At 42.7% G+C, this 25,575-nt stretch overlaps 2 protein-coding genes across 10 annotated transcripts in view; one reads left to right on the top strand and one right to left on the bottom strand.

Annotated features, from left to right (window-relative positions):
- LOC107309950 (low-density lipoprotein receptor class A domain-containing protein 4) overlaps positions 1 to 25,575 on the bottom strand; it is a 298,561-nt gene that overhangs the window by 18,354 nt on the left and 254,632 nt on the right. The window contains exon 6 of the mRNA XM_085539776.1: positions 6,025 to 6,052. Within this exon, the coding sequence (XP_085395902.1) occupies positions 6,025 to 6,052 (28 nt within the window). The remainder of the gene's footprint in view (positions 1 to 6,024; positions 6,053 to 25,575) is intronic.
- On the top strand, positions 8 to 15,376 carry MIMS1 (mitochondrial inner membrane scaffold 1). 9 transcript variants are annotated; one of them, XR_014943436.1, is made up of 6 exons: positions 18 to 153; positions 8,460 to 8,576; positions 9,518 to 9,981; positions 12,087 to 12,198; positions 13,449 to 14,005; positions 14,111 to 15,376. XR_014943436.1 is itself a non-coding variant. In XM_085539778.1 (6 exons), the coding sequence occupies exons 4-6, from the start codon at positions 9,542 to 9,544 to the stop codon at positions 13,746 to 13,748; spliced, it is 852 nt and encodes a 283-aa protein (XP_085395904.1). In that variant the 5' UTR covers positions 144 to 328; positions 1,367 to 1,495; positions 8,460 to 8,576; positions 9,518 to 9,541; the 3' UTR covers positions 13,749 to 15,376. The 9 variants fall into 9 exon arrangements, 6 of the variants coding, with proteins under 6 accessions (XP_015710638.2, XP_015710639.2, XP_085395904.1 ...); XR_014943435.1 differs by having other exon boundaries at positions 144 to 328; positions 8,463 to 8,576; XR_001553406.2 differs by having other exon boundaries at positions 144 to 328.

The following is a 25,575-nucleotide window of genomic DNA, read 5'->3' as shown; positions in this document are numbered from 1 at the left end:
AAACGCCACATCCGGGATGGGAGGAGAAGGCGACATTGCTCATGCGTGAAGTAGGAGCTGGGCCTCGTTCTGCGGGAGGACTACGAGTCCCACAAGGCCTCGAATGGGGCGGGAGCGCCGGGCGTGCGCAGTGTGTCTCCGCCGTGCCCCAAGGTGATGGTGGGGACGGGCGGCGCTGCACGTTGCCCTGACGCGCGCGGGAACGGGGGGGGGGTTGGGGGGAGAGGTCGGTTAACGGCCAGTTAACGGCTGGTTAACGGCAAACCGGCCGCCTGCTGTGTGCACAGGGTCCCCGGCCCGCGAGGAGGAGCGGTGGCTCGGCCGCAAGGTACCGAGGGGCTGGGGGGGATCGGCCCTGGGAGGGAGAGGGGCTCCCGGGGTACCCCGTGCCCCGGTGTTGGCTGTGCCCGCGGCCCAGTTGCAGTCTCAGTCTCAGAGGGCGGGGAGGGGCTGAAAGCTGTGTCTGCGGGCCGCCCGCTGCCCCTCACGCCCCGCATGTCCCGCGGCCGCCCTTCCTTGTGTGGAACATGTCGGCCGCCGCCGTGTGACGCTGTTACGGAGCTGCGCTGCTCAGGGTTCTCGGGTGGGAGTCCTTGCAGGATAGCGCAAATTGCAGTGCAAAGGTTGTGCTGAGAGAGCTGGGTGCTGCTTGGTGAATCGCCTGCAGCGTGTGGATAATAAACGCTAAAGGCTGATTGTACCCGCTGGGGAGTCTCAAAGTTGAGAAGTCCAATGTGAGCTGTGTGAGGTGAAATGATGTTTCTGTGCTCCTCTTGGACTGGCAGCCTTTCTTCTCGTACTTCCTGTCTGGACTTGCTTTGGAAGTCTCAGAACCGTGTTGACAAACTTGTATACAGTTATGGATCTCATTGGTAGTCCGCTTCTTAACAACCAGTGTTTTACAGAGACTCCAAGTATGAGAAGTCAGAAGGCTTTTTGCTAAGACTGTTAGTTCAGAGGAGTCATTTTTACTTTCAAATCAAACACACTTCTCTGTCAGGTATTACAGATTGTGCTTCTGACCCCATTTATTTAGTGCCTTCTAAAGCTGGCCCCAGAGAAGGAAGCATGAATTTGGGCATCAACATACCCCAGAGTCCACACCAAAATGTACCTTAAGCAAACCTCAACTAACAGCATTCCTCAAATTACCTAAACCCAAAGAGCTTTTTTACTGTTGCAAGTGTAAACTTAAGTTTCCTTGAAGTTATGCTACTTTAGGGAGCGACAAGGAACAAGCTCTTAGTTTGGGGCATACCTTGATGTCTGTGCCCCTCCGTAACTTGATTTGTAGCTGCTTCGGTATTGGAAGTGCTTGTGCAGAGGGTAATGCGTCTCCGTGTCTCTTTCCTATGGATCTTGACAGGTGTTTATCTCCTTTCTCTGTCCAAGATCTGCTTGAGTTGAGAGAGATATGACTGGCCTCTGTGGCAGCACTGTGGAATTGCAATCACTGCTCCAATCAAGGAGAAAAGGAAATCATTGGATGCATTGGGTGGGTGGTTATCTGATGACTTGCACATGGCAAAAACAGAGTAGGCAGACTGAGACTCTGTTAAGAGTATGTAACGAATGTAAGTTAAAAAAAGGTTTGTCTGGTGTAACTTTCCATGCATCTGCTTTATACGCTGTAGAGCCTGATAAGAAAAGATCTGATCTAGTAACTAGCCTTTTAAAGGCTCAGTGTAATTCTGTTGTAGATGATCTCTTTTTCATGTAAACTGACCTAGTTCTCTGTGTGTGCTTCTAGACATCATTGCAATGAAGTCAGCTTTCGGAAGACAGAGAGTTCTCGTTGTCCTGTTATCTTAGATAACAGGCCTCAGTTTGCATCTCAACATGTTTCTGGATCTGTATGGCATTCTGATTTCCGTGTTGATTTTGGAGATAGGCAGACAGCTGGTGCAACAGCAAAAACAGAAAAAGTAGTGATTTTACAAACGTCTCTAAAACTGGTAGTTGAATCTATAACAGTCCTTGCATTCATTTAGTTTTGCAGATTGGGAGTAACAGTGTAACTGTTGATGTTGATATGCTATAAGCTCTGACTGTTGAAGCTCAATGTTGTTTCACAATTAGAAACTGAAGTGAATCCAACATCAGCAATGTTTCCGGAGTAAGAATTGAATAAAACCACAAAGAGCTGAGGTCTGCCAAATATGACTGAAATCCTCCTGGATGGTAAGAATGCTTAATGGCATCTGGATGAGAAGCTACAAGATAAGGTTTAGTAGCTTGTGGTAGCAATGGTAATGGGAGGATGGTTGGACTGGATGATCTTGTAGGTCCTTTCCAGCCTTGTGATTCTGTGATCTATGACAGTAACCTTGCTTGCTGTCAAGACTTTTCTGATGTGCACATGGTAGTGATCTCAGTTCTCAAGGACTTGCATTTACTTTGAGCCACTCAAATCCTTTTTATACTAGTAGCCTTCATCATTTAGTTCTTCTTAACATCCTATTACCTTCAAACTAGCTATATGATGCATGCTTCATCAAAAAAGAAGGCTTTATTTTTGTTTTTCCAGACATAACATTGTTCATTCTAAACAAAGCTATCTGAATAGTAAAACTAGGTCTCATCCCATTTGTACCTATCAGAAAAAGAAAGTATCGGTTAGCTGGGCTGTAAACCGTAGTCCCAGGGATCTGTTATTTGATCATGTCCAAAAACTGACCTTGGTCATGTGCAACAGTCATATAAACAATGCACCAAGTTGGGTGGCTGTGGCTGTGTGTAGTGTTGTAGCGGGAGATCCTATGCATTGAGTAATGTATCCTTGCAAAACAGAATGAGGGGAGAGAATGAGGGTTATACTGTCAAGTACTAATGAGTAAATTCCACAGAATGGGACACCTCTCCTATGAGGACAGGCTGGGAGAGCTGGGGCTGTTCAGCCTAGGGAAGAGAAGACTGGGAGGTGACCTGATAGCTGCCTTTCAGTATTTAAATGGGAGCTACAGGAAAGGAGGGGGCAGACTCTTCAGCAGGGTCTGTGGTGATAGAACAAGGGGAAATGGTTTCAAGCTCAAACAGAGTAGGTTTAAATGGTTATAAAGAAAAAGTCTTTTACAATGAGTGTAATGAGGCACTGGAACAGGTTGCCCTGGGAGGCGGTGAGTGACCTTAGAGACTTTCAAGGTGAGGCTGAATCAGGCCCTGGGCAACCTGATGTAGCTGTGGTGTCCCTGCTCATTGCAGGGCAGTTGGACTAGGTGGCCTTCAGAGGACTTTCCCAACTCTAAAGATTCTATGATTCTAAATTCCAAAACACAGCGAATTTTCAAATACATACAGATGCATGAAGAAGGTCTTAATTGATGCTTTTGAAAAATAGCTGCGATCTCAATTCAATCTTAGGGCATTCAGTGTATCTCCCTCATGCATATTCTTCTGTTTCCTAACTGCAGAAGGAGCCTCAGTTGAATTTCATTGTTTTTTGGACACCAGCAAACTCAACCACTCCATAAGAAGTCAGTTTTCCTCAGCTTTGTGGCTTGTGAATTCTTGCTCTTAGTAAGAAAGAGCAAAATAAGACTGCATACCTTTGTTGTTTGTTGCTTGCCTCCAAGTGTTGCTGCATCTCTAGAAGGACACTAAGTTGGTATGTACTGCAGCTATGAGGAGTGACTAAAAATATGTGGTTTAGGTACAACATTTTCTGACTGGAACATCTTTCAATTGTGTTGTCTTTGCTAAGCAACAGTAGGCTGTATGTTGCATCAATAAAGTATTTGTGAATTCACTGAGCTCAACACTGTATTTTTAATAACTACCCAGCACTTATAGGGAGGTGTCTGATGGGTCATGCTCTACTGGTAGGCTCTGTACATTGTCAGAATCCTGCCATGACTCTAAGATGTCTTAAGCAGCTCTTGATTGTGAAATGAAGTGGTTTGCGTCGATGGCATTGAGAAGGCCAAGGGAGAAGTGAGAATGCTATGAAGAGTCTGGCTGACTGAAAGACTCCTCCTGGTACCCAGGGGACCATCTGAATCCTGTTGTGGTGCCCTTTGGTAAATTGGATGGAACCTCATGCTAGAGGTTATCTTCTGAATATGCCCAATTTGCTACTTCAGTCTGCGCCCAAGATTGTTGTTATGGTCCTACGGTGAGGGTGACAGAGCACTGGAACAGGCTGCCCAGGGAGGTGGTGGAGTCTCCTTCTCTGGAGATATTCAAGACCCACCTGGACGCATACCTGTGTGACGTGGTGTAGGGAGCCTGCTTTGGCAGGGGGGTTGGACTCGATGATCTCTAGAGGTCCCTTCCAACCCCTACAATTCTGTGATTCTGTGAAGTCTCATTAGAGTTCTTTAGGTGTGAAGCCTCTGCTCTGTGAGTGATGCTCTTTCAGATACTTGCAGATGTTGCCACTGTGTTGGTTGCATGATCAGTCATGTCCTCTAAGCAAAAAGCGCTGCCTAAATTGAGTAGTGAGCAAAGAAAGTTTATCAGCTCAGCTATCCAAACCTTAACAAAAGTAATACTTCTTGTCATATGAACAGGTTGCATTTGTATGTGGAGATGTGAGTCTTACTTGATGCGTTTACTAAAAATTATGGTGATGAATGTGGTTTTGAGCATGTGTGTGTTCTGTAAATGTTATGATCGGCCTCTTCACACATAATTTTTCAAGACTTTCTGATTGATACTGCGCATATTTCCCCATATGGACAACTTTGAATTCACAACAGAGATTTCAACGCTTAACTCTGAATATTTAGAAGAGATTTGCAGTGGAAGTGAATGTCTGCCAACAGTAATTCTGCTGAGAGATGATCATTCTGTATGGGTGTTTTTTTGTTGTTGTTGTTTTGGGTTTTTTGCTTGTTTGTTTGTTTTGTGCTGGGAGAAAATAACAGCTCTTCGGTGTTTGAAAATGTGAAAAAGTCCAGTTTGAAAGAATGAAAGTCTTGAACTTGATCTTCCAACGTGGATTCTGTTCCTGTTGAATTTGTTTGGTTGGGAGGCAGAGGGCTGGGTTTGGTTTAATGCAAATTTTGTTAGGTAACAGTTTTGTCACAGCTGGTGCTGTTGGCTGTGGTTGGGTTAGTGCAAGAAGGGACAAGGTGCGATGAGATGAGACCTGCAAAGACTTGAGGTGGCAAAAATGGCATTTATCGCAGCCAGGAAGGAAACCGTTTTGGCAGCCTCGATGCAAGGTGAGGGAGAAGGTTGTACAAAGTTGATGCTGAGATCCAAGTTTAAGCATGTTCTTAATAAATTCCTTTTGCAGATAATTAAAGGAAAGTGTATGAGTACCTATGCACTTTTGATATTGCCTGTTCAAAGAGGCTGAGCTTTATTTGATTTAGCAGCAGTTGTTCTAGTGGAGGTGACGATATCTGCCATGTGTTTCCATTTGCTTTATTCCACCTTTCAAAATAAGACCAAATATATGTTTTCAACTCCAAGAGCTGTTCATTTTAAAAATGATCTAAATTTGATGTCAATTAAGTCCTGGATATTTGGGAAGATTATGAATGTGGAAATGAGTTTGACTACTGGAATCCAAATTAGGAGTCGCAGAAGGTCTTGAGCGAGCTGCAGTTCACTTTTGTCATTTTTTTTTTGCTTAGGGATTTCAAAGACATGCAAGAAACTGTTCTAGATGAGGCCTGCTTATGTGCATTGTCTTTTGCAGAGCTTTTGAGTGACTTAGAAACTTTCTCTTGCTGGGCAGACCTACCCACACCCACCACACATGCTCACGTGTTGACGGCCCTTTGGTTGAACTCTCCTGTTAGAAAAACACCAGTGTTTTGAGAGAGATGAACTGTTGATATATCAAAAGATTTGAGGATGAAAGAGGTTATTATGGGTTGCTTGGGAAGGTTTCTGTATTATTCCGAAATAGAAAAGAAGGTGGAAACCTCTTGTATTGTTGCGAGAGATGTACTTCTGTAAAAAAATCAGTAGAGGGCAGAGTAAAACTTTAGAATGAAGGAGCCCAGGATGTTCAGCACTGCAAAGCTGAATGGAGTTCAGGGTTAAAACGCAGAATAATGCCAGACGTTAAACAGTCTGGAGCAGAAAGCACTACAGACAGCTGAATATTCTAATAGAAGATGGATAGAACATTCACACTTTGTATAAGCGCAATTGTGTGCAAATTTGAGATGTAATGCCTTTCCATATACAGGAGCACGGGGATACTACTGTCACACTGACTGGATGCAGATCAGCTGTTAAGACTTCTGTTTAGCATTCCAGGTCTATAATTCATCACATTCATTGCATTAGGCTCTCCTGCTTTATTTAATGACTGAATCCAACGTTCAGAGTTCAAAAGCTCTGCAAGTACTTCTACCTAAAGCAACTTCTGGTTGTGCTTGCCAATACTCAGAAGGCTGTAGTAGTAGAGGTTGCCATGTTAATAGGGGCAGCTCTGTCTGAGGGTTGATTCTACTATCTTGACCTCACTCAGGTACCAAAAACAGCAGTATTCAGTCTGAGCATGAGCTACAGTATCTGACCTTATCTCTGGCATGATTTCTCTTTCCAGAAGCAGATATCCACAGCTGATATCTTTGCTGTATCTCTATTGGTCTGGCTTGTTGCTTGTGCGTTCTCCTGAGATCCCTGTTTACTGGTGCTTGGTTTGGTTTGCTTAACATGTTAGTATATATCCAAAGTCATCTCTGTGACATCCTGAATTTCTGCTGTCCTCAAAAACAAAAGTAAGTCTAATTTCTGTAATTTAGTAACCACTGGAAGGCAATGATTTCACAGTGCAAGTAGAGATGGGTTGCTTCTGCAGTACATCAGTTTCGTGCTGAAGCTGATCTAAATTACAAAAGTAAAGAAGCTGCCCAAGCAAAACCTCTGGCACTGTATGGAGGAGCTGAGCTATGCTCAAAAGGCCATGGGAGTCATTCCCTTCATGTCAGAGGGCTTGTTGATTACTTATCATGAGGCAGGCTTCAGAAATGAAACAGATGTCCAAGAATCTCAACCAGGAGTGTATTCTGAGCAGCCAAGATCCTTTCAGCTCAGTTTACTGCCAGCTGGAGATACCACTAAATAGCTAACAGAACATGACCATGCAGAAGAGACCTTATCCCAGAAGTGTTAACTTCATAGTTTGTCCCTACTAGCATCCATTCAGTTACTGTCTGCATGAGATTCTTACAGCGGAGAACAGCTGCATTTGTCATTAGATGCCTCCACGTTTATTTGTTCTTGTAACTCATGGAACTAATTATTTTCTTGATGAAAACATTGCACTTAGAGAATAAAATAATGCCTCAAATCCATAGGCTGACACTTTTTTTCCTGCTGCATGTTGCACATCCAGGACCCTGGGAACTTCCTCTCACTAACCACATCCTAAAGGATAGATTGCTCTGTATTCTTATTGACTTTTGGAAGGATGAAACAACTACAGTTCCATATCCAGACACCTCTGTTGTATGTTTGGGGCTGTCTGTCCCGTTTAAGAGTTGTTTGCAGTGCTGAACAATGTAATTAAAATACTACAATTGAGCATGCTGTACCCATCACATCTTTAACAGTATTCATTAATTAAAGTCAATTTATTAAGGTGTATGCTGTCATTTTATTAATTTGCCCTTCCTACGTACTGCTCTATCCATTGCAGATACAGTGCTTTCCTCTTCTAGGCTCACAGTGCTACTTGCCATTAGCATCATCCTCAATATACACTTCACAGGTCTCTTATGTGGTCAGATACGTAAATGAAAGGAAGTTTCCATAAAACAATAGGATCTCTTGGAAATTTCCAACTTTGTTTTGAAATACCTGTTTTATTCTCTCTGTAAGCCCTGTTGTATTGAAGCCTTTCCTTATACGTAAAGTATGTAACAAAAGGTTTCTAAAGCACAGAAGAAGAAAGTAGGATGGTTCTCAGAACGTTAGCTGGAGTATAGTGTCATGTGTGCCTACACGGCTCAGGACCTCTTTGGGATCTACCCCAGAGAACTTCCCTTTGGTCAGGCAAGTCTTGCAGCCTGGAGAAAAACCCTGTAGTTGGTGAGCTCCAACTCCATCCGAGGATAAAGGAACAACAAAAATGGCACAAGTCTTGCCAGCGGTCCTTTTCTTTTTAGCTCTGCTTTCAGCAAGTGGTGTCTTTATACCTGTGTTGAGTTCTAATATGTAGCACACTTAATTCCATCAGCAAAGTCCTTGCAACTTACTTACTGTTCATGATGAGCCACTGGCTGATGAGTGTTGAACTCGCTGTGGTGGCCCCCATTGCTTCCTCCTATTGAGGGGAATTTCAACTTTTTTTTAAGTCCTTGAACTTGGAATGGAACACTAACACACAGCTCAGGAACTTTAAGATTATGCAGGAAAAAAAGCCTACCATTAGGCTGTTAGTGTCCAAAATGTAAACCACACTGTAAGCAAGGTGTCAGACTGACCAGAGATATAAATAGCATCTGTTGGCTGTTGTTTGTATTTCTCTAAACACATCTTTTTTTCTACATTAGCAGAGTTGTCAGTATGTTCAAGACACTTCTTTGAAAGGAGGGAACTAGTTGAAGAACAGCAACTTTCGAAGATAAAAGTCTTATCCTTTTTGTTGCGAATTTGAAAAGCAATAAAGGGTATGTATGAGTTCATTTTATTTTTTTTAAACCTCGATTTATATTATGAATTATTTATCATTTTCAATAACCTAGAAGATTTAACTATGAAGAAAACTGATTAAAGTATACGGAAAGTCTACAGTAGGTGAAGGAGATGCAAAGATGACAGTGGAGTTTAAATTAAACTTGAATGATTTCTAGTTCGCATCAAGATTTATTAAGGTAGTTATGAATCTAAAAACATCAGGAAGATTTGCGTGTTGTGACTTAGCTGGCTTTAGTTATATAAAATCAATTGGAGCCATCTTTCTTTGGTGGGAAGGAAAGTTAGTTGTTCAGTAGTTTGCTGTTATTATACATACCAAACAATATTCCTGTCTTGTTTTATGCAGAACCTCACGGTGGTTCTTTTGAACTTTCAAGAGTAACTAATAAATCATAAGGCTAAGAGGATGATCTGCAGTTTTAAAATGATCTTTGAATTGTAATATTTGAGATTGCAGGGATTTTTTTTGTTGTTGTGATTTTTTTCTCTTAGTTCAATAGCATAATTAATTTTAATTATGTTGTGTGTGGGATCTCTTTAAGAGCATCCCACCATCACTGAAGCACTTTGGTAAGGTCTTACTACATCTGTCCAGGTTGGAGGTATCACCTGAACTATCAGCTACTCCTAAAAGTGAAGTTTCAGTGTTAACTTTTCAGCAGCTGTGCCATGTTGAGCGGATGAAGCAGTGCTATCAATAAACATCTTGATGACAGTTTTGGACAGAAGAATGAGCATTTTAGCTGCAAGGGGCACAAAGGGGATATTTTATTTCAGAAGTGAAGAAGATGGGAAAGCCTACTGAAGTAGAGGAATAGAAAAAAATGAAACTTTAAGTAACACTGGAGCAATTGCAGATCAGTTAATTGAAATGAAATTTGTTTACAATTTCCCTGTTGTTTCTTCTCTACAGAAACTTCGGCCCCATTTCATCAAGATGCAAAGGAGTGTATTACATACTGCTTCTCAGCTGGCCCATGGGATGTGTTTGTTGTTTCCTCGCACTGGTGCCTTTCATGGCTTAAAAGGACCATCGGTGTCATCTGATGTTGGATGCAAAGTGATTTTGGCACTGGACCCTCCTAAACGGTGTCTTCACGCAGGTGCAGCACTCTTTGCCTCAAAGAGCAATGCTGTTTCATCACAACCAACAGACACTCCTAGGAAAGTACCAGAAGAGAGAGAACATTCGACTTCAGCAACTGAAGTACCCAAGCAGAGCCCTGCAGAGTCAGATGTTGACCCGTTACAAGACAAATCAATTAGTCTCGTTCAAAGATTCAAGAAAACTTTTAAACAGTATGGAAAAGTCATGATTCCTGTTCATCTTGTGACTTCCACTGTGTGGTTTGGATCCTTTTACTATGCAGCCATGAAGTAAGTTGATATTTTGTTGCAGAGTGCAATGCTGCTCTTTAATTGACCTGGACTTTCACAGGTGAAAGGACGTAAGTTATAAATCTGTGTTAAAAAAATGTGTCTGTACATGATAGGAAAATGAGGACACGTTTTTATCTGAAGCGTAAGATTAATACTGAAGTTATGTAGGGCTCACAAGCTTGTTGCTGTATACCAGATGTGCATTTGTTGCATTTAGAAATAGAGTATTTGCGATAAGGTAGCTCTCCCCCAAATATGCATGGATATAAACAGCAATGAAATGATTAGTAACCTTTCACCACACATAATAGAGATTTGGAATCCCAATTGAGCTGTTAGATAAAATTTTCATAGACCTGTTCTTTGCCTTTGGATTTGAAGAATATTTCACCGCTTCCACCTCCCTTCATCCACAGTCTTCTGTCACTGGGTTTTTAATCTTTTACCTCACTCTGAGCTCCTTGCAAAATATACATCTTTCCTTTTGTATTTCTGCTTCCCGTCTTTCCCTCTTTCTACTGTAACAAATTACTCCTGCAGCACAGACTTTTAATTGGAAAATTAAGTATTTGTGTGACCAGGAGAAAAAAAATGTTACGTATTTCTAATTTAGATTTCTTTAGTGTGGGACAGGTAATGTTTTGGAAAATGGCATTTATTACAAAGAACTACATCAGCTAGCAGCTATTAGTTCAGATGAAAGAGCACTGTCTATGTGAAAATGGTTTGCTAAATATAAGTAAATGTTTATCTCTGGATTGCTAGTGTTGCATATTTAATAATAGACCATATGAAACAATGACATTTTGTGGTGGCAAGGATGGGGCTTTGACAACAGAATGCCCTACCACACAAGTGTTTGTTTTAGTTACTCTAACCAGCTGGCATCATTGCCCTTTCTAGGAGCTATAGATCCAAATGTCATTCTAAATTTAGTCCATGTTGGAAGAATAAAGGTCTAGAGCTATTAAAAATATTTTGCTTTGGATGAATCCAAGTTGATACATCCAGGCTTTTCAAATTTGCTTTCTTGAAGTTAGCAGAGGAAAGCAATTGAAATATTTAACTAAGGAACTAATCATAACAAAGCTCTGATTTGTCGTGCTACAGGAGCAGCACTCTCTTGAAGTGGAAAAATAACTTCCAGAATGACTGCTCACAGCACATGGCTAAACCATCGTGGTTTATTTAACAGCATTGATCAACGCTATCTTTTTGGTCTTAATAGATCTCACTTTTCTTCTCTGGAATTAGGCCTTCGGTTTGTTGATTCTAGTAATTGTTAGAAAATTCTTGCCTGATGCTGTTCCTGATCCTGTTGCTGAAGTGATCACATGCACAGAAAAACACTTAAAATGTTGTAAATAGTGGATAGAAATTGACAATGATGCTAATAGTACAACATTTATAAATTTGGGGAAGTGAGGTATCAGATCTATAGCTGAATGTAGCTTTCTGTTACAAGGTAAAGGAGGACTGCCTTTTTTTGCCCTGCTCTTCTGTGCTGATAGAGAATTTCTCTGGTTTTCAGGTAGAAAGAAATTATAGCAAGAGCTCACTCCACCTTGTATTAACCAGATAGAACAGATGGACACAAAAGCCCTGCATTCTTGTGCATATAACATTTGCATTGTTTTGCCACGTTCCATTTGTTTCATTTAAAAGTGAAGGGAAGACACTGAAATCTGGATCCTCTGCTTGTGAACATGCAGCAGACGAGTCTGAAATCTCAAAAGTGGGGAAAAATATATTTTGGGTTCAATGGAGCTTGTACAACTGGAACTTGAGTAGCTGCCGTAGAACCCACTGTATCTACGCACCTCCAAACGTAGTAAGCTGGGATACAGGTTAGGTTTGCAGCTGCTCAGCCCAGCAGGGGAAATGTAAATGTGCTGCCTCCTGGGGGAATGCTTGGGGGAGAAAACAAGCAACACATTAATTTACCAACACGTTCAAAAACATAAGTGCGTTGTTTGTATGAAAGCATCTCACTATCAAATAACAAAAATCTGTGTGATTAAAAATGGAAATGATGCTCTAAATCACTGTTGAGATTTTGCGTGCTATCCTGTTCATTTTCAATTATATTTTCTCTTTGGCAGTGGAGTGAATGTTGTTCCATTCCTAGAGTTGATCGGCTTACCGGATAGTATAGTAGACACCCTGAAAAATTCCCAGAGTGGAAATGCACTGACTGCATATGCATTGTACAAAGTAAGTATTTGTATGGTTTGTAAACAAGCTCTGTATCTTGCCTAGTTAAATAAATAGTATTTATTTGTTTAAATCAGGAAAAGTTTCTGCTGTTTTCTCTCTTTGATAGTTAGACGTATTTCAGCATTCATTTCCGTAATAAGATTAGTCACATGCAAGTTAGTACGGGCTGTACTTCTAAAATAACTTTCTTGCTGCAGGATGACTGTCTTCCCTCAGAGATTTAATTACAATTAAGCCAGTCCTCTGTATCCCTGAAATAATTAACAGGGATAAAGAAATAAATTTCAAATGCTTTATGATTCCTGTTGAGCGTAGGTGGATTTATTTATTTATATATTTATTTTCATCCTGGAGGGTGAATTGGTTTGTCTTCTTCCATTGCTGTCAAGTGCTTTTACTGTCCACTTGAATCAATAACTTAGATTTAGATTTGGGTCTCATTTAATTGTTGTATGTGTTAAGTCTGTGTTTAGGGAGCCAAAAATATGTCAGACAGTGCAAAAATGAAGTCACGTATTTGCTTCGAATGCCGCTCATCAGTTTCCTACCCAGACGTATGTGCTGCTTATCTGTTCTTTTATGACACCCCACCCCCAACTAAATGTGAAAGCACTACTCTTGCCAAATGCTCCTGTGCCTGAAAGAGATCAATAAAGAAACACAGTTAAATACGAAGGTTTTATTATAGATGTGAGATTTGGCAGACATGAAAGCACTAGAATAAATTGCAAAGGGAAGATGATGCATCAATCTTTGAAGTCCTGAAAGAACAAGTTTGTTTAAACTTTCTAGAATAACAAACCTGGTCATTGTATGTTGGGTTAGCTGACTTCTTAAAGTCTCTCTTAGCTTTGGCTTTCTATAAGCAGGTCCTAATTTTAGACTTAAGTTAAATACCTATGCTCTTGTGGACTTTAGAATTCAAAGCACACCCTGTGTTAGTATTTCTACTTTGTTTATATAGCTCAGTGCTCCTGTGCTGCCTGTTCCAATCCACATTCTAAGGAGAGTTAATCATCTTTCTACAAACTACACAGGGAGGTATTTTAACACACAACTCTGATGCCTGTGCTAGTTTGTCAAAGGATGCTTAAGTAGGAACCATGTATTTCTGCAGCATGTACTGCAAATGGTTTTATCTATTAACAAACAGAAAATATTTTTAGTACCTGACATTGGCCAGTGTACGTTGTTAATATTAAAAATACATTCTGCTTGATAATACCGGCCTGTTTTATTTCTTTAAGATTGCAACTCCTGCCAGATACACCGTGACTCTGGGAGGAACATCCGTCACTGTTAAATATCTGCGCAAGCACGGCTACATGTCCACACCACCTCCAGTAAAGGAGTATCTACAAGATAGGATGGAGGAAACAAAGGATAAAATCACAGAGAAAATGGAGGAAACGAAGGATAAAATCACTGAGAAAATGGGGGAAACAAAGGATAAAATCACGGAGAAAATGGGGGAAACAAAGGATAAAATCACGGAGAAGATACAAGAAACCAAAGATAAAGTTTCGTTTAAAAAAATAAAGGACTAAGAGATGCTTAATTTTTGGAGATCCGTAACTTAGCACTTTAACCTTTTTTTGAGGCAGGAGATACAAAGTGCACTTCTGAGCTTTCTTGGGTTTTTTGTTGTTGTTTTGGTTTTTTGTCTGCAGACTACAGTTTCACTGTGGATATAAAATTACATCTAATTCTTGAAGGCTGAAGTTTCCTGGAAGAGATAAATTGTAACAACATTTCAGTGAACAGAGGCAAAAATAAGCTTCAGATGAGGAATTCATCTCCAGTGGTAACAGTTTTAACAGTTACTTCTACACCCTTTCCCCCTTCCCCCCTTTTTTTGGTCAAAATGAAGAGTTCATATTAAAGCCACTACTTTACTCCTCCATCTTAGTGCACAGCCATTATTCCATCAGACTGAATCTTCCTATAAGTGAGAATGAAGATGTCTCTGCTGGGGAAGAAAACTTACTTTGTATTTCCAGGTATGTGGACTCAGACCTCTTTAATCGTGATCATCTCTTGACTTGGAGACAGACCGTTGTCACTGGTACTGCACACGAAGAAAAGAATGGATCAGTTACTCAGTGTGAATGAATTCATAATAGCTACATGGATTTGAGCTGATCTGTGACAGTTTATAGGCTGGGACTGCTACAAACCTTTCTCGGAAAGTGCATCTTTTCAGAAATCTCAACTGCAAACTATAGGAAGATGAGTTAATCACAACAGCCATGCTGTCAACTATGCTGTCTTTTTCTAAAGCTGATTTTCAGTAGAAAGTTATTAAAATGAATCAATTAGTGTATATTAAAATCTAGGATCTTTCATTACGTTGAAGTTTACAAAACTGTTCTATTATTTCATGGTAACCCTATAACACCATCAACAGCAAAAATCCAGAAGAGAGGTTTACTCAAGTAGTAGGTACACTAGTGGAACTTTTTAAGTACATGTCAAGTTAGAGTTAAATCCCAAAGTTTCTCTTCCTATCCAAGAGTCCCTTGGATGTCTGTAGAACAGTTTAGCTTTCCTGAGACAGTGATCACAGTCTTAGCAGAATTTCACTCTGGGTTTTCTTACATGGAGCAAATACTTGTTTGTACCTGAAATGCTGAAAGGTTTAAAGTTGAAACTGCTGTGTTTGACTAGACTGGCAAACTTCTCTCTTAGTTCTACTCCAATTTTAGGCTGAGCTGAGTGGGCTTTTTTCCCTATTTCTGTAACAGACCTCACTTCCTAGTAAATCTCTGCATGCGTATTTTGCTTAACAAAGTTGTTGGGTTTTTTTGTGGGTTTGTTTGTTCTTTTTTTTGCAGGGAGATGGATAAGTAAAGCAGCAGAGTTGGACCCTAAGCATTGTAACCAACTAATATAAAGTAACTGATAAAGCATCACTTCTGCCCCACTCTTCTACTTTTTCAGTGAAGTCACTAAAAACCGGTTCATGTTTGAGTCCATTGAACTTCATTCACTCAATTGTGCAGGATTGATTGCTTACTTCTCTGCCTCAGTCCATGTGTCGAAGTAGTAACTGCAATCTAACGCCTACCTCACAGGGCTGTTGTGAGGAATAATCATTGTATATTCAGTGTCCTGAAGATGTGAAGTGCCACATTTCTGACAAATACTATTAAAAAGTAATTCTCTCTAATGGCAAGCTCTTGAGAGGTGAGCACTACTTCAGAACTGGAGCTGAGATACTTTCCATCTTCCTCTTTTAGTGTGCTTTTCCTTACTGTCCTTGAACATGTTTTTCTGACCTAACCTGTAAAAACTGAAAACCAGGGAAACAAAAAAGGCAGTGTTGCACTTTGCATGGCTGGGACAGCTACGTGTGGCTCTTGTGATTCAGCTCTTTCCTGCACTGGGCAGGAGCTGCACATGGGTGCTGTGCTGCCCACAGTTGGCACGCATGTAATGGCAATGTTCCTCAGCATGAAGCAGCCTCAGGCGGTGCATTTGGTAGCACAGAAGAAAGAGATACAGGTTGGTAAAGAGAAGGGTTTTGTGACTCATCCCCTGGAAGGGAGAGGTGTTGTCCTTGCCTCTTTCCAGAACCATCAAAGATCTGATGGGACCAGGGTGAAAGCATTTGCTGCCACAGGCAGCGGAGAAACTGCTGCTTTAGTGACTTACTTAATTTTTGCTTTCTTTTTCCCTCATATACAGCAGCACTGTTAGAACATTACACTGAATTTGCTGCTAGTAGGCATGAATGTGATGGTTTTGAGTGGCTGCTGAAGAAAGAGTTGGAAATGAAATTGTATCTCTCAAGCAGCATCCAGAGCAACAAAGAAAGAAGACCTGGATCTTAAGTTAAAGCCTCAGATGAGGTGGGAGCGAGAGTTAGATCCCAGATTGGTGCCAGAGCCGGAGTGGCAGCCCAAAAAGCAGCCGGAGCAGAACTAGTGGCCCATGATAGGACTGAAGATAATGCCCAAGTAAGGGCTCAAGGTAAGTTCAAGCCACAGTTGTAGCCTAAGGTGTTTCCAGAACTGAAATAGCAGCCTGAGCAAGAGCTAGGGGCAAACTCATATCCCATGTGCACCTGAGCAGAATCAGAGGCCTGTGTAGGATTCAGGGAAGTCATAGCTCAAGATGGACTCAGACCTGAAGATGTGAGCCAAGCACGGACCAGAGCCAAAGCCAAGGCTAAAGCCAAAGTCCAAAGATGGAACAGCAAGCTGAAGCCACAGCCCCCCCTGCTGTGTCAGGGCCAAAGTCAGAGTTGGAAATGAAGCCACAGATGTGGGGCCAAAGAAACAAGTTGCTATCAGGCCTTGCCAAAGTTGCACAGTGAACTGGTTGCTAAAGTAGCAACCCCGAGTCATGCTAGACCTGAGAGATGGAGGTCCAAGATGGTGGCTGGAGCTTAAATCATGACCTACAACTGGGGATGGGGCTGAAGTTACAGACAGAGATGGGGTCAGATCTAAAGTCTTGCACCGAGATAACTAGCACTTAAATCACAATCTTGTTCTAGGTCAGTGGCAAAGTAGAGGCCCAAGCAGAGGCTGGCACCAATGTCCTGGTCCAAGCAGAGGCCAGAACTAAAATCGTGGCTCAGGAAGGAGATGGTATCAAAGTAATAGTCAGAAGCGAAAATAGAGTTTAATTCCTTACCCAAGAAAGGGTCAGAACTGAAGTCACAGACTGATATCAAGCGAGAGAAAAAGCTGCAGTCATGGACCAAGGGGGCTGGAGCAAGCAGTGCTAGAAGGTGAAGTCACAGCTGAATAGAGGACTGGAGCCAAATTAGTCAAGCAAGACCAGAATGGGGCAGGTCCTGAAGGCACAATCCATGACACATGGGCAGAAGTCAAGGAAGACCAAGAAAGGGCCAAAATAGACATGAGAGTCGCTACAGAGAGTGAAGCCAAAGTCACAACCCAATACAGAGGAAGAGCCAAAGTCACTGCTAAGACAGGAGCTAAAGCTACATTAGCCTTCTGAGCAGGGACTGGAGTAAACCTGATGGCCTGATAGCTGATTGAAGCAAAAGTAGTGGCCCAAGGTAGCACCAGTGTTGAATTTACAGCCCCAGATGAAGCTGAAGCCAAAATCATAATACAAGACAGGGCTGAACCTGAAACTGACTGCACTGAAGTGAAAGTTAAGCAGACCAGGAGCCTAAATCATGGCCCACGGTTGCGCCAGAGTTGCAGCCCGAAAAGGGAGTCACAGCTGTGGCCCATGATGAAGCTGTAGCTGCTGAAAGTAGAGCTTGCTGCAAAGTTATGACCCAAGGAGGGAATTAAGCTAAAGAAGTGGTCCAGGATTGGGCTGAAGTAAAATTTGCAGCCCCAGATGGGGTGGCAAAAAAAGTCAGAGCCCAGATAGAGGCTGGAGCTTGAAGAGGAGCTGATAGCCACACATCACTTGGGATGGGATTTCCACTGGCATGGATCAAACAAACCCATTTCTCAGTCCTGGGCTGAGCAGTTTCACACAGTCCTCATGGGTACCTTCTGGCTTCTCATGGATCCTTCTGGTTGTTCTGGCTATAAATAAGCCAGAACAACAACATACACTGGCTATAAATAAGCCAGAACCACAACATACAGGCTCGATGGGGAAGCACATGTGCCACAGCCATTCAGAAACTCTCCAATGGCCTGAGAATCCTAAAATCGTAAGATATCCTGAGTTCAAAAGGACCTGCAAGGATCATCAAGTCCAACCCTTGGCTCCATACAGACCACTCAAAACTCAAACCAAATGCTACAGCCTGGAGCCATGCCCACTGCCCCGTGCAGCCCGTTCCATGCCCACCACCCTCTGGTGCAGCACCTGTCCCCAACCCCCAGCTGCCCCTCCCCTGATGCAGCTCCATGCACATTTAGATCTGGCACTGAAAGACATTTTAGTAGGGAAATACTGCAGTGGCAGCACAGAAAGCCCTTGTGCCCTGGCAGTGCACTGCAGCCCAGCAGGGCACTTGCCACATCATCTTCGGGGTCACTGCTGTCCTCATGTGACCATCCTCATCAAAACACATTTCTGATTGTGTTCGCTTTGGGTGTCAGCTTGGAGCACTGAGCTGCATTTGTCCTTATTCATCACTTACCGTCAGCAACAATAATAATTAGAGCTGTAATTATCCCCTGGCAATTATCTGGCTATTTTGATGAAGATGATCTTCTAACTAGAAAGAATGCATCTTGATTTCATAAGGCCACAGGGCAACATGTAGCATTAAGTTTGGATTTGAGTTTAAGCAATTGATTGGACGACAGCGGAGGAGGGAACACAGAGGAGGATACGCAGTCTTGTTTGGTAGTAAAAGAAAATGAAAGGGAAAAAAAACAACAGTGGTTGTGCCAGCATCCATTCCTAAAGGTGAAGACCTGAATCTTTTCCATAAAGAGCAGACCTATCAGCGGTGGCAGGAGAGATTCAGGCTGGACATTAGGAAGTATTACTTCTCAGACAGGGTGATGAGGCACTGGAATGGGCTGCCCAGGGAGGTGGTGGAGTCACCGACCCTGGGGGTGTTCAAGGAACAACTGGATGTTGTGTTGCGGGACATGGTTTAGTGGGAGCTATTGGTAATAGGTGAACGGTTGGACTGGATGATCTTTTGGTCTTTTCCAACCTTGGTGATTCTGTGATTCTATATGGGAAATGTACCCACAGTCTCCCATGTCCCAGTCTGGAGTAACTTACAAGCTGTGTGACAATTGCCATGAGGAGTTTTAGCCTTCATCAGTGTTATGGTCAGATGGTGATTTTAGTGTGCTCAGTACCATTTTCCTGATGGAGTATAATTTTAATTGGGATGAAAGCGTCCATTTCCCCTAGCATGTGGCTAGAGCTGGTGTGCATGTTTTCTTATCTACAAGCATAGCAGTGGTAGAACATACAGAATAATTTAAAAAGGTGAGAGGGCTTGCACGGAGCGGCTGATGCGATCACTCAGCCATATGGCTTTCAACATGCACCACTGCACCTCTCACTGAGAAGCTGCAGCACCCAATGCTGCACCACTGACCCTCTGAAACACACACAGCCGGACTGCAAAGCCAAAGGGGGACAAAGTGGCCAGAAGCGCGGTCCTGCAGCGTCCAGCTGAGCCCCACCTGTCAGGTTTTTCCATAGAGAAAGACACCAGCTGATCGGCTTTTTTGGAGAGCCGTCAAGTTTGCAGCTGGATGCAAACTGGAAAGCACTTACTTAATTACAATCCTAACCCAATTGTAGGAAAATAAACAGCTCCTATACATTGAGCTGTTGCCATAAACCCTGCTTGAAAGGGTATGCAAACATGTTAATGCCTTCGATTTGGCTCATATGACTTCTTCACCAAGTAAAGCCAACTAGGGCAAGCTTGGCTCAGCATATGAAAGACTCAGAGGCTGGTAATATAATTACACGTGTATGCAAGTGCACGGGGACATGCGATAAGCTGTAACATTCCCAGGGCTTTGAGGACAAAACTAGTTGTTGTTTTTTTTTTTCCCTCTGAGAGTTTCTTGCTGTCTAGGGTTAAATGTAGGTCAAGCTGTCTGAGCCATGTCTGTGGCACACAGAGTGGGATTAAATTGGAATTTTCCACTCAACTCCACTGTCAGTCACTGTAATGTCTGCAAATGTTAAATTAATCTGGAGTGATCTGGCATTGGCATTGAAGAGGAGCTTCTTGGGTTCAAGGGTGACGTTTTGGCCTCCGTGGAAAAATTGCCTTCTCTCTCCAGGCGAGGGGTGGCTGCATTCTGATGGCTATTTAAAAACCCTGAAACTACCAGTGAAACCCAGAGAGATGGTAGTTCTGTACAAGGCAGAAGCGCACAGATGGGAGGAGCAGGGAGACAGTGCCTGGCTGCAGGAGGGACTGCGAGCGGTGGAGGCAGGGAGATGGCTCAGCACTGAGTGCTGCTGTGTCCTCTGTGCATCTTGAAAGCACCTCTGTGCAAAGCGCTCTGTAGCAGAAGCCATTACTGAGTATTTTGCAATAAGGATCTGCTGCTCTGCATGTGTTAGAAAGGGCAGTGAGCATTCAGCATGGCCCGCTTCACTTGCAGTCCATAAATCCACCAGCATCCAGCACGTTGCCTTCAGCTCAATGTGTGTCCAGCACTGCTGCGCATCCCAGAATCCTTCCAACTTAATTACATTTAAGGGTGATCTGTAGCACCCAAGGTAAGCAGAAGCAGGCAGTTAACCAGCACTACGTACAGCAGGTGATTTCTCAAATGCTGACGAATATCCTGGGAGTAATTAATGTTGTAAACTGTATGGGGTACTGAGAAACGTAACTCATCGCTTCGACCACGTGGAAAAGAATGGGCTCGTTCAGCTCTAACCTCTGCTCTCAGGAGTAATCATTTCACACTTGGTCTGGAAAAAAACATGTAGAAAACAAGCCAAAAAAGAAAGAAATCCTCCAAGTTGTTATTCTTACCCGGAGCTGGAGTTGTGTAGAAGTGGGACAATGCACGTGAAACAAAAGCCGGGCATCGCTGCAGCAGAAGCAAGCAATGAGAACAGGATTCAGCAGTGAGGTTTTTAAAATGTGCATTTTAATTAGAACTCATTTAAAGCACGACCGATCAAAACAGTGATAATGAGAGAAGCCTAATTAATTTTTGTCTAAGCGACCAAGCCTCATTATAGAGCGGTCTTGGGGAAGAAAAGGGTTTGGAGTGGTACAAGCAGGGTGTTTGTAATGAGAGGCAATACTGTGGGGAGCCTGGAAGCCAGACCGAAAGGTTTCACAGGACTGCAGCAGCCACTGTATTAATCTTTAAACAGGAAAAGTAACCCTACTGAGATGAGACATCCCATTTATAGCCGAGTTCTGAGCTGCAACCATTGGCAAAGATATTAAAACACAATCAAACAGAATGGCATATTATAAAACAAATATAAATACAATTAAAACCAGCTTAAGTAAAAGATCAAAGCAGTCTCAAAAAAGCAGTTTCCAGGGAGTTTGGGGTTCAGACAGCAGAGGAGGAACAGACGCTCAGAGGTCTGGAGCGCTTCTAAGCACCGAGGCCTCAGCTACTTTCTAAGCACCAAGGAAGAATTAAGATGCTTTAGAGGGGGAAATGCTAACTCTGGGCATTTATAGGAAAAGAGAATTGTTAGACTGTCAAAGCATCACTTCATACTTCAACATAAATAGAAATTAACTGCTCACTTCTTGTGTTGTTAAGCTTTCCAATAGCAAAGCGAGAGGAATCACCTGTGGAGAGTTGGATTTAGCTTCTATTACCAGGAATACGTGCTTTTCCCCTGCTTGAACCATATCCTGTATGTTTCCTTTTCAATCAGTTTCTTCAGCTTCATGGTTTGGGCACTGCCCATCACGTTCTGGGCCAGCACTGCCCTGACAGGGGCAGCCATAACACTGGGTGCCCACAAGGGGGTCAAGGGGATGTTCTTAGCTTATGTTTCAAGGACTGAATCAACACTCCAACCAGCTACCAGCTTGAGAGCAGGAAAGCAAGGATGAACAAGGACAAGAATTTGTTTTACAGAGCATCACCCTGGTGTTTCATCCCCTTTTTCCCCTCTTCACAAAGAAATTCAACAGGAGACAAATGCGTTTCATGGTTTTTAATAATTTTGTGCTATGGTTTAACCACAGCATATTAAGAACAAGCATAAAATCTGTATTTAAAACTAACAACAGCACTTAGAGCAACATCTTCCTTTAAAAGTATTGCAATAACAGACCTTAGGTCTAAAAACTAGGACATCACCATTTGCTCAATTAAAAGAGTCAGATACACAACAGTTGAAATCTTTTCCTTTATATAACCGGGAGTTACGGTGGAAAATAAGCAACAAATTAATCGTGTTAAAAGGAAAGTAAGGTTAAAAAAAAAGAAATACCAACAATAACAAAACTTAAAGCAAGCCAGGTTTGTCATAGCATCACGTGAACAACTACTGAGAAATCCCAATGCAGTTGTAAAAAATAAAATAAAACCGTACTGTTTTTAATAGATTTGCTTTTACAACAATAAAATTTAAAAGGATTAAATATTGTTGATAGTGCTGTACATATTTCAGAGTAACTGGAAACAAAAAAATGGACAAAAATAAGAGACGCTGAAAGTGTGATCTTGAAAGCCGCAATGTTGGAAGTACAAAAAAAAATCCATACAGCAATAAAGCATTTTACACTGTAAAATAACGAGCAAGAAGCAACAAAGAGAGGGTCCACACTCTAAAACCAGGCATTGGGTGGTTAGTTTTAAGTACAACAGCCTGACCGATGTACATACCGTCATGAAATGCTCTGAGCACAGCAGCATTGGGCAGTTCATAGCTATAAAAAGTCCCTAGCAGCGCTTACGTAGCCTTGGTACTGCGAGTAGAAAAGGTTGTTAAATGAGATTAAAGTGATTTTGTTATTATCATTTTTGCTGTCCAGGCTCTACGATGCCTGAGGCTCTCCTAACTTCTGCTTGTACTTCTAACATCCTGGCTGCGCTTTGTGGAAAATGGCAAAATGTGAACACGGCTGTGAAGACACTCTGAGTCTGCTCCTGCCACTGCAGCTTCAAAGCCAATTAGTGCCTCCGGAAGGAGACGTGCTCCTGTTTGGTCCACTCAATACGCAAGTTTTGTTACGGTAAATCACACCTTAGGTTCTTCTAGCACAAGGTGTGCTCTGTAAAGACTCCTGCTAGACAAGGCCTGGGTTTTTTGTTTGCTTTTCTTCCTTCACACACAGAAGTTGTTCTGCAGTGCAAACAGAGACGGGACACGGCCAGGCAAGATACACTTCCAGAACAACTGCTCTATGCCCTGGCAAACAATAAATGAGTTAACAAACGACAGTCATAAAATATGCATACTTCACTATGGTACATGCTTACTGATAAAACGGCTCAATAGAGAGAGGGATGGAGACAAGCTACCTGCACGGGCTTGACGATGTGGAACTGGCCATAAAACTTATGGATTTCTTTAAAACGAAGAACAGAAGAGCCACAGTCAACATTCAGACATGGGACGCCCGCGGGGCTTTTTAAAAAGATATTTACAGACAAATGTGTAGCTGGAGTTTCAGGTTGGCAGAGGAGCCACAGGGGGTGGCCAAGGGCCGTGCTCTGAGCCACGGGCTGTGGGTGCTGCGGGTGGGAGCCAGGGGCTGCTCAGCCCACAGGGCTTCGCCATGGCCTTCACCAGGCCCAGGTACAGCCCATGGGCGTTCTCACAGCACTGGGCTACCACCTGAAAACCAAACAAAAACATCGTCCCGACAACATCCCGACACACCGCTACGTTACATCTGTGGTTAAAGCCTGACAAGTATAAAAAAGTTACATACAGACAGGGGTATCTATGAGAGATCAGCCGGCATCCATCAGCGAGAGGACTGGTCTGTCTCAGACCGACAAACTTGTACATCACCTACTGTCCTGGGATAGTTAGAACAAACAGCTTAGAAAAATAAGTAGAGTATCTGCAATTCTCTAAAGTAGAACTTCACGTTTAGTTTTCCTGAGGTATTTGCTTCACCTAACAAGCCACGCCAAGAGCGCGTGGGGCACGGGGATGTGAGGGGGGACCCAAGCAGCCGGGCAGGCCTGTCCCCTGGCCGTCACCATCCTACCAACTGAAATGCACAGCGCAAAGGGCTCCCTAACCGCGATGGCTCCAACCAGGCTGTGGCCTTCCTTCCACCTTATTACATGTTGACCTGGGCTCAGCTGCTGCTGTCAGCAATAAGCCTGGCAGTAGGGCATGAGGAAAGCAAAGCCTCAATGCCTGCACTCCGCTCAGCACACAGCACAGCAGTGGGGAAGCAGCACAGCAGAGCCAGCTGGTTACACACAACTCTTGTTGGCCTCCTTTTCATTTCACAGGGGTGGTCTAGATCGGTTCCCGCTTGTCTGAGCTTCACTTCTCATCAAGGACGCAGACAAAAAAAACAAAGATCTGAAAGGTTTTAGCCCATTTCTAGGTTAAAAAGAAACAAAAGCAACACCACAACTTAATCAAGGATAATAAATAATGTATCTGCTGGAGAAGTAGTAACTAATCCTGGTCCAACTCGGCAATAGCAAGGCAATGCCCAAGACAAGAAGCATCTAGCTGCAAGGTTAAAGCTGTGGAGGTTTCATTTGTTTTGCTTTTTTTTTTTTTTTTTTTTTCTTTTCCATTTTCCTAAAGTGACACATTTAAAGAAAAAAAAAAAAGAAAAAAGAACAGATCTTCACAGCAAAGATGCATCCAATGACAAATTGCTATACACAGGCGAGTCAAAAAGGATTTGTTCAAACTTTTTCCCTTATGATATTATATTGATATTTAATAGGAAAATAAAATACATAGACTATTTTTTGTCATTTGTATGCATTCGTTTGCAAATCTTCTTACAAAAGAGGACCAAGCACAGAAGTTGGCATTCACAAAGTCTATGCCATCATTTTGTGTTAAAATCGGTATCTGTACATTATCTTACAGTATTAACATCTATTTGTGTTTGTGTGTTTGTTGTTCTACCCATTGGGTAGGATATGTGCATAATATATTCAAGTTATACACAGCACCATACAAAAAAACAAAACAAAACAAAACAACAACAACAGAAAGAAAAAAACAACCCACAACCAACAAAGTTGGAAAGAAAACAACAGACGACCAAAAAAGCACCATTTTAAGTGAGGCACAACAAAGGTGGGAGCGCGAGGCCTGACCCAACGCCCCCTGGAGTTGGCAAGAGTCCTCCCGCCAACGGCACCGGGCATTGGGTCAGGCCCTCGAGTGCAAGGGGATCCCATCTGCTCAGACCCGAACATGAGGCACCTTAGTTGCTTACAAACTACCGACATGCAAACCTCCTCAAAACTATACCTAGCACGTACGTTGATAACTCATTAATAACCCTACCAAAGCAGACAGACAAGCACGAACCAAAGAGAGAAAGGAAGAAGAAAAAGAGACGGTTTAGTCACCCACAAGATCCTACACATCCCACACCATCTCAGAAAGCTCACATACCAAACCAGGTAAAACAGCAGCAGCAGCAGCAGCAGCAATACAGCAAAGAAATGACAGAGTCACCTCCGGCAGTAAATCACACAGAGAGCGGCCATTGGGGTGAAGGGGAAGTTTCTAGGATATGAGATATTTCTGTATTGTTGACCAACATAAAAATAAGCTCAACTGGCACTGAAGCAGAACCAGCGCTACCCAGTTGCTTTTGCTCAACCTGCAAATGGGGAGAAAACAGTGAGGCAGAAGGAAAAGTTGGGAGAGTTTGCAACAAGTTTCATGATGCAACCATGCTGTTTTTCGTTTGAAAGCAGGATGGCCCTAAAATGCATTTAATGCCAATAGCTGTGACTCTTTCAAGGGAACACCAACAACCTCCCGCTCGCTGGCATGGTAAAG

Source organism: Coturnix japonica, chromosome 2 (genome assembly GCF_054131305.1).
Source record: "Coturnix japonica strain WE chromosome 2, WE-NBRP24, whole genome shotgun sequence".
Lineage (NCBI taxonomy): Eukaryota > Metazoa > Chordata > Aves > Galliformes > Phasianidae > Coturnix > Coturnix japonica.
The sequence above is the reverse complement of the archived record's forward strand: the minus strand, read 5'-3'. Positions and strand labels throughout refer to the sequence as shown.

What these genes read in the sequence shown, in the direction of transcription:
- MIMS1 (XM_015855152.3), top strand. Translation starts at nt 9,542, where the DNA reads ATGCAAAGGAGTGTATTACATACTGCTTCTCAGCTGGCCCATGGGATG. An exon ending in TTTTACTATGCAGCCATGAA is followed by an intron (nt 9,982 to 12,086) that starts GTAAGTTGATAT and finishes TCTCTTTGGCAG; the next exon opens with TGGAGTGAATGTTGTTCCAT. An exon ending in CTGCATATGCATTGTACAAA is followed by an intron (nt 12,199 to 13,448) that starts GTAAGTATTTGT and finishes TATTTCTTTAAG; the next exon opens with ATTGCAACTCCTGCCAGATA.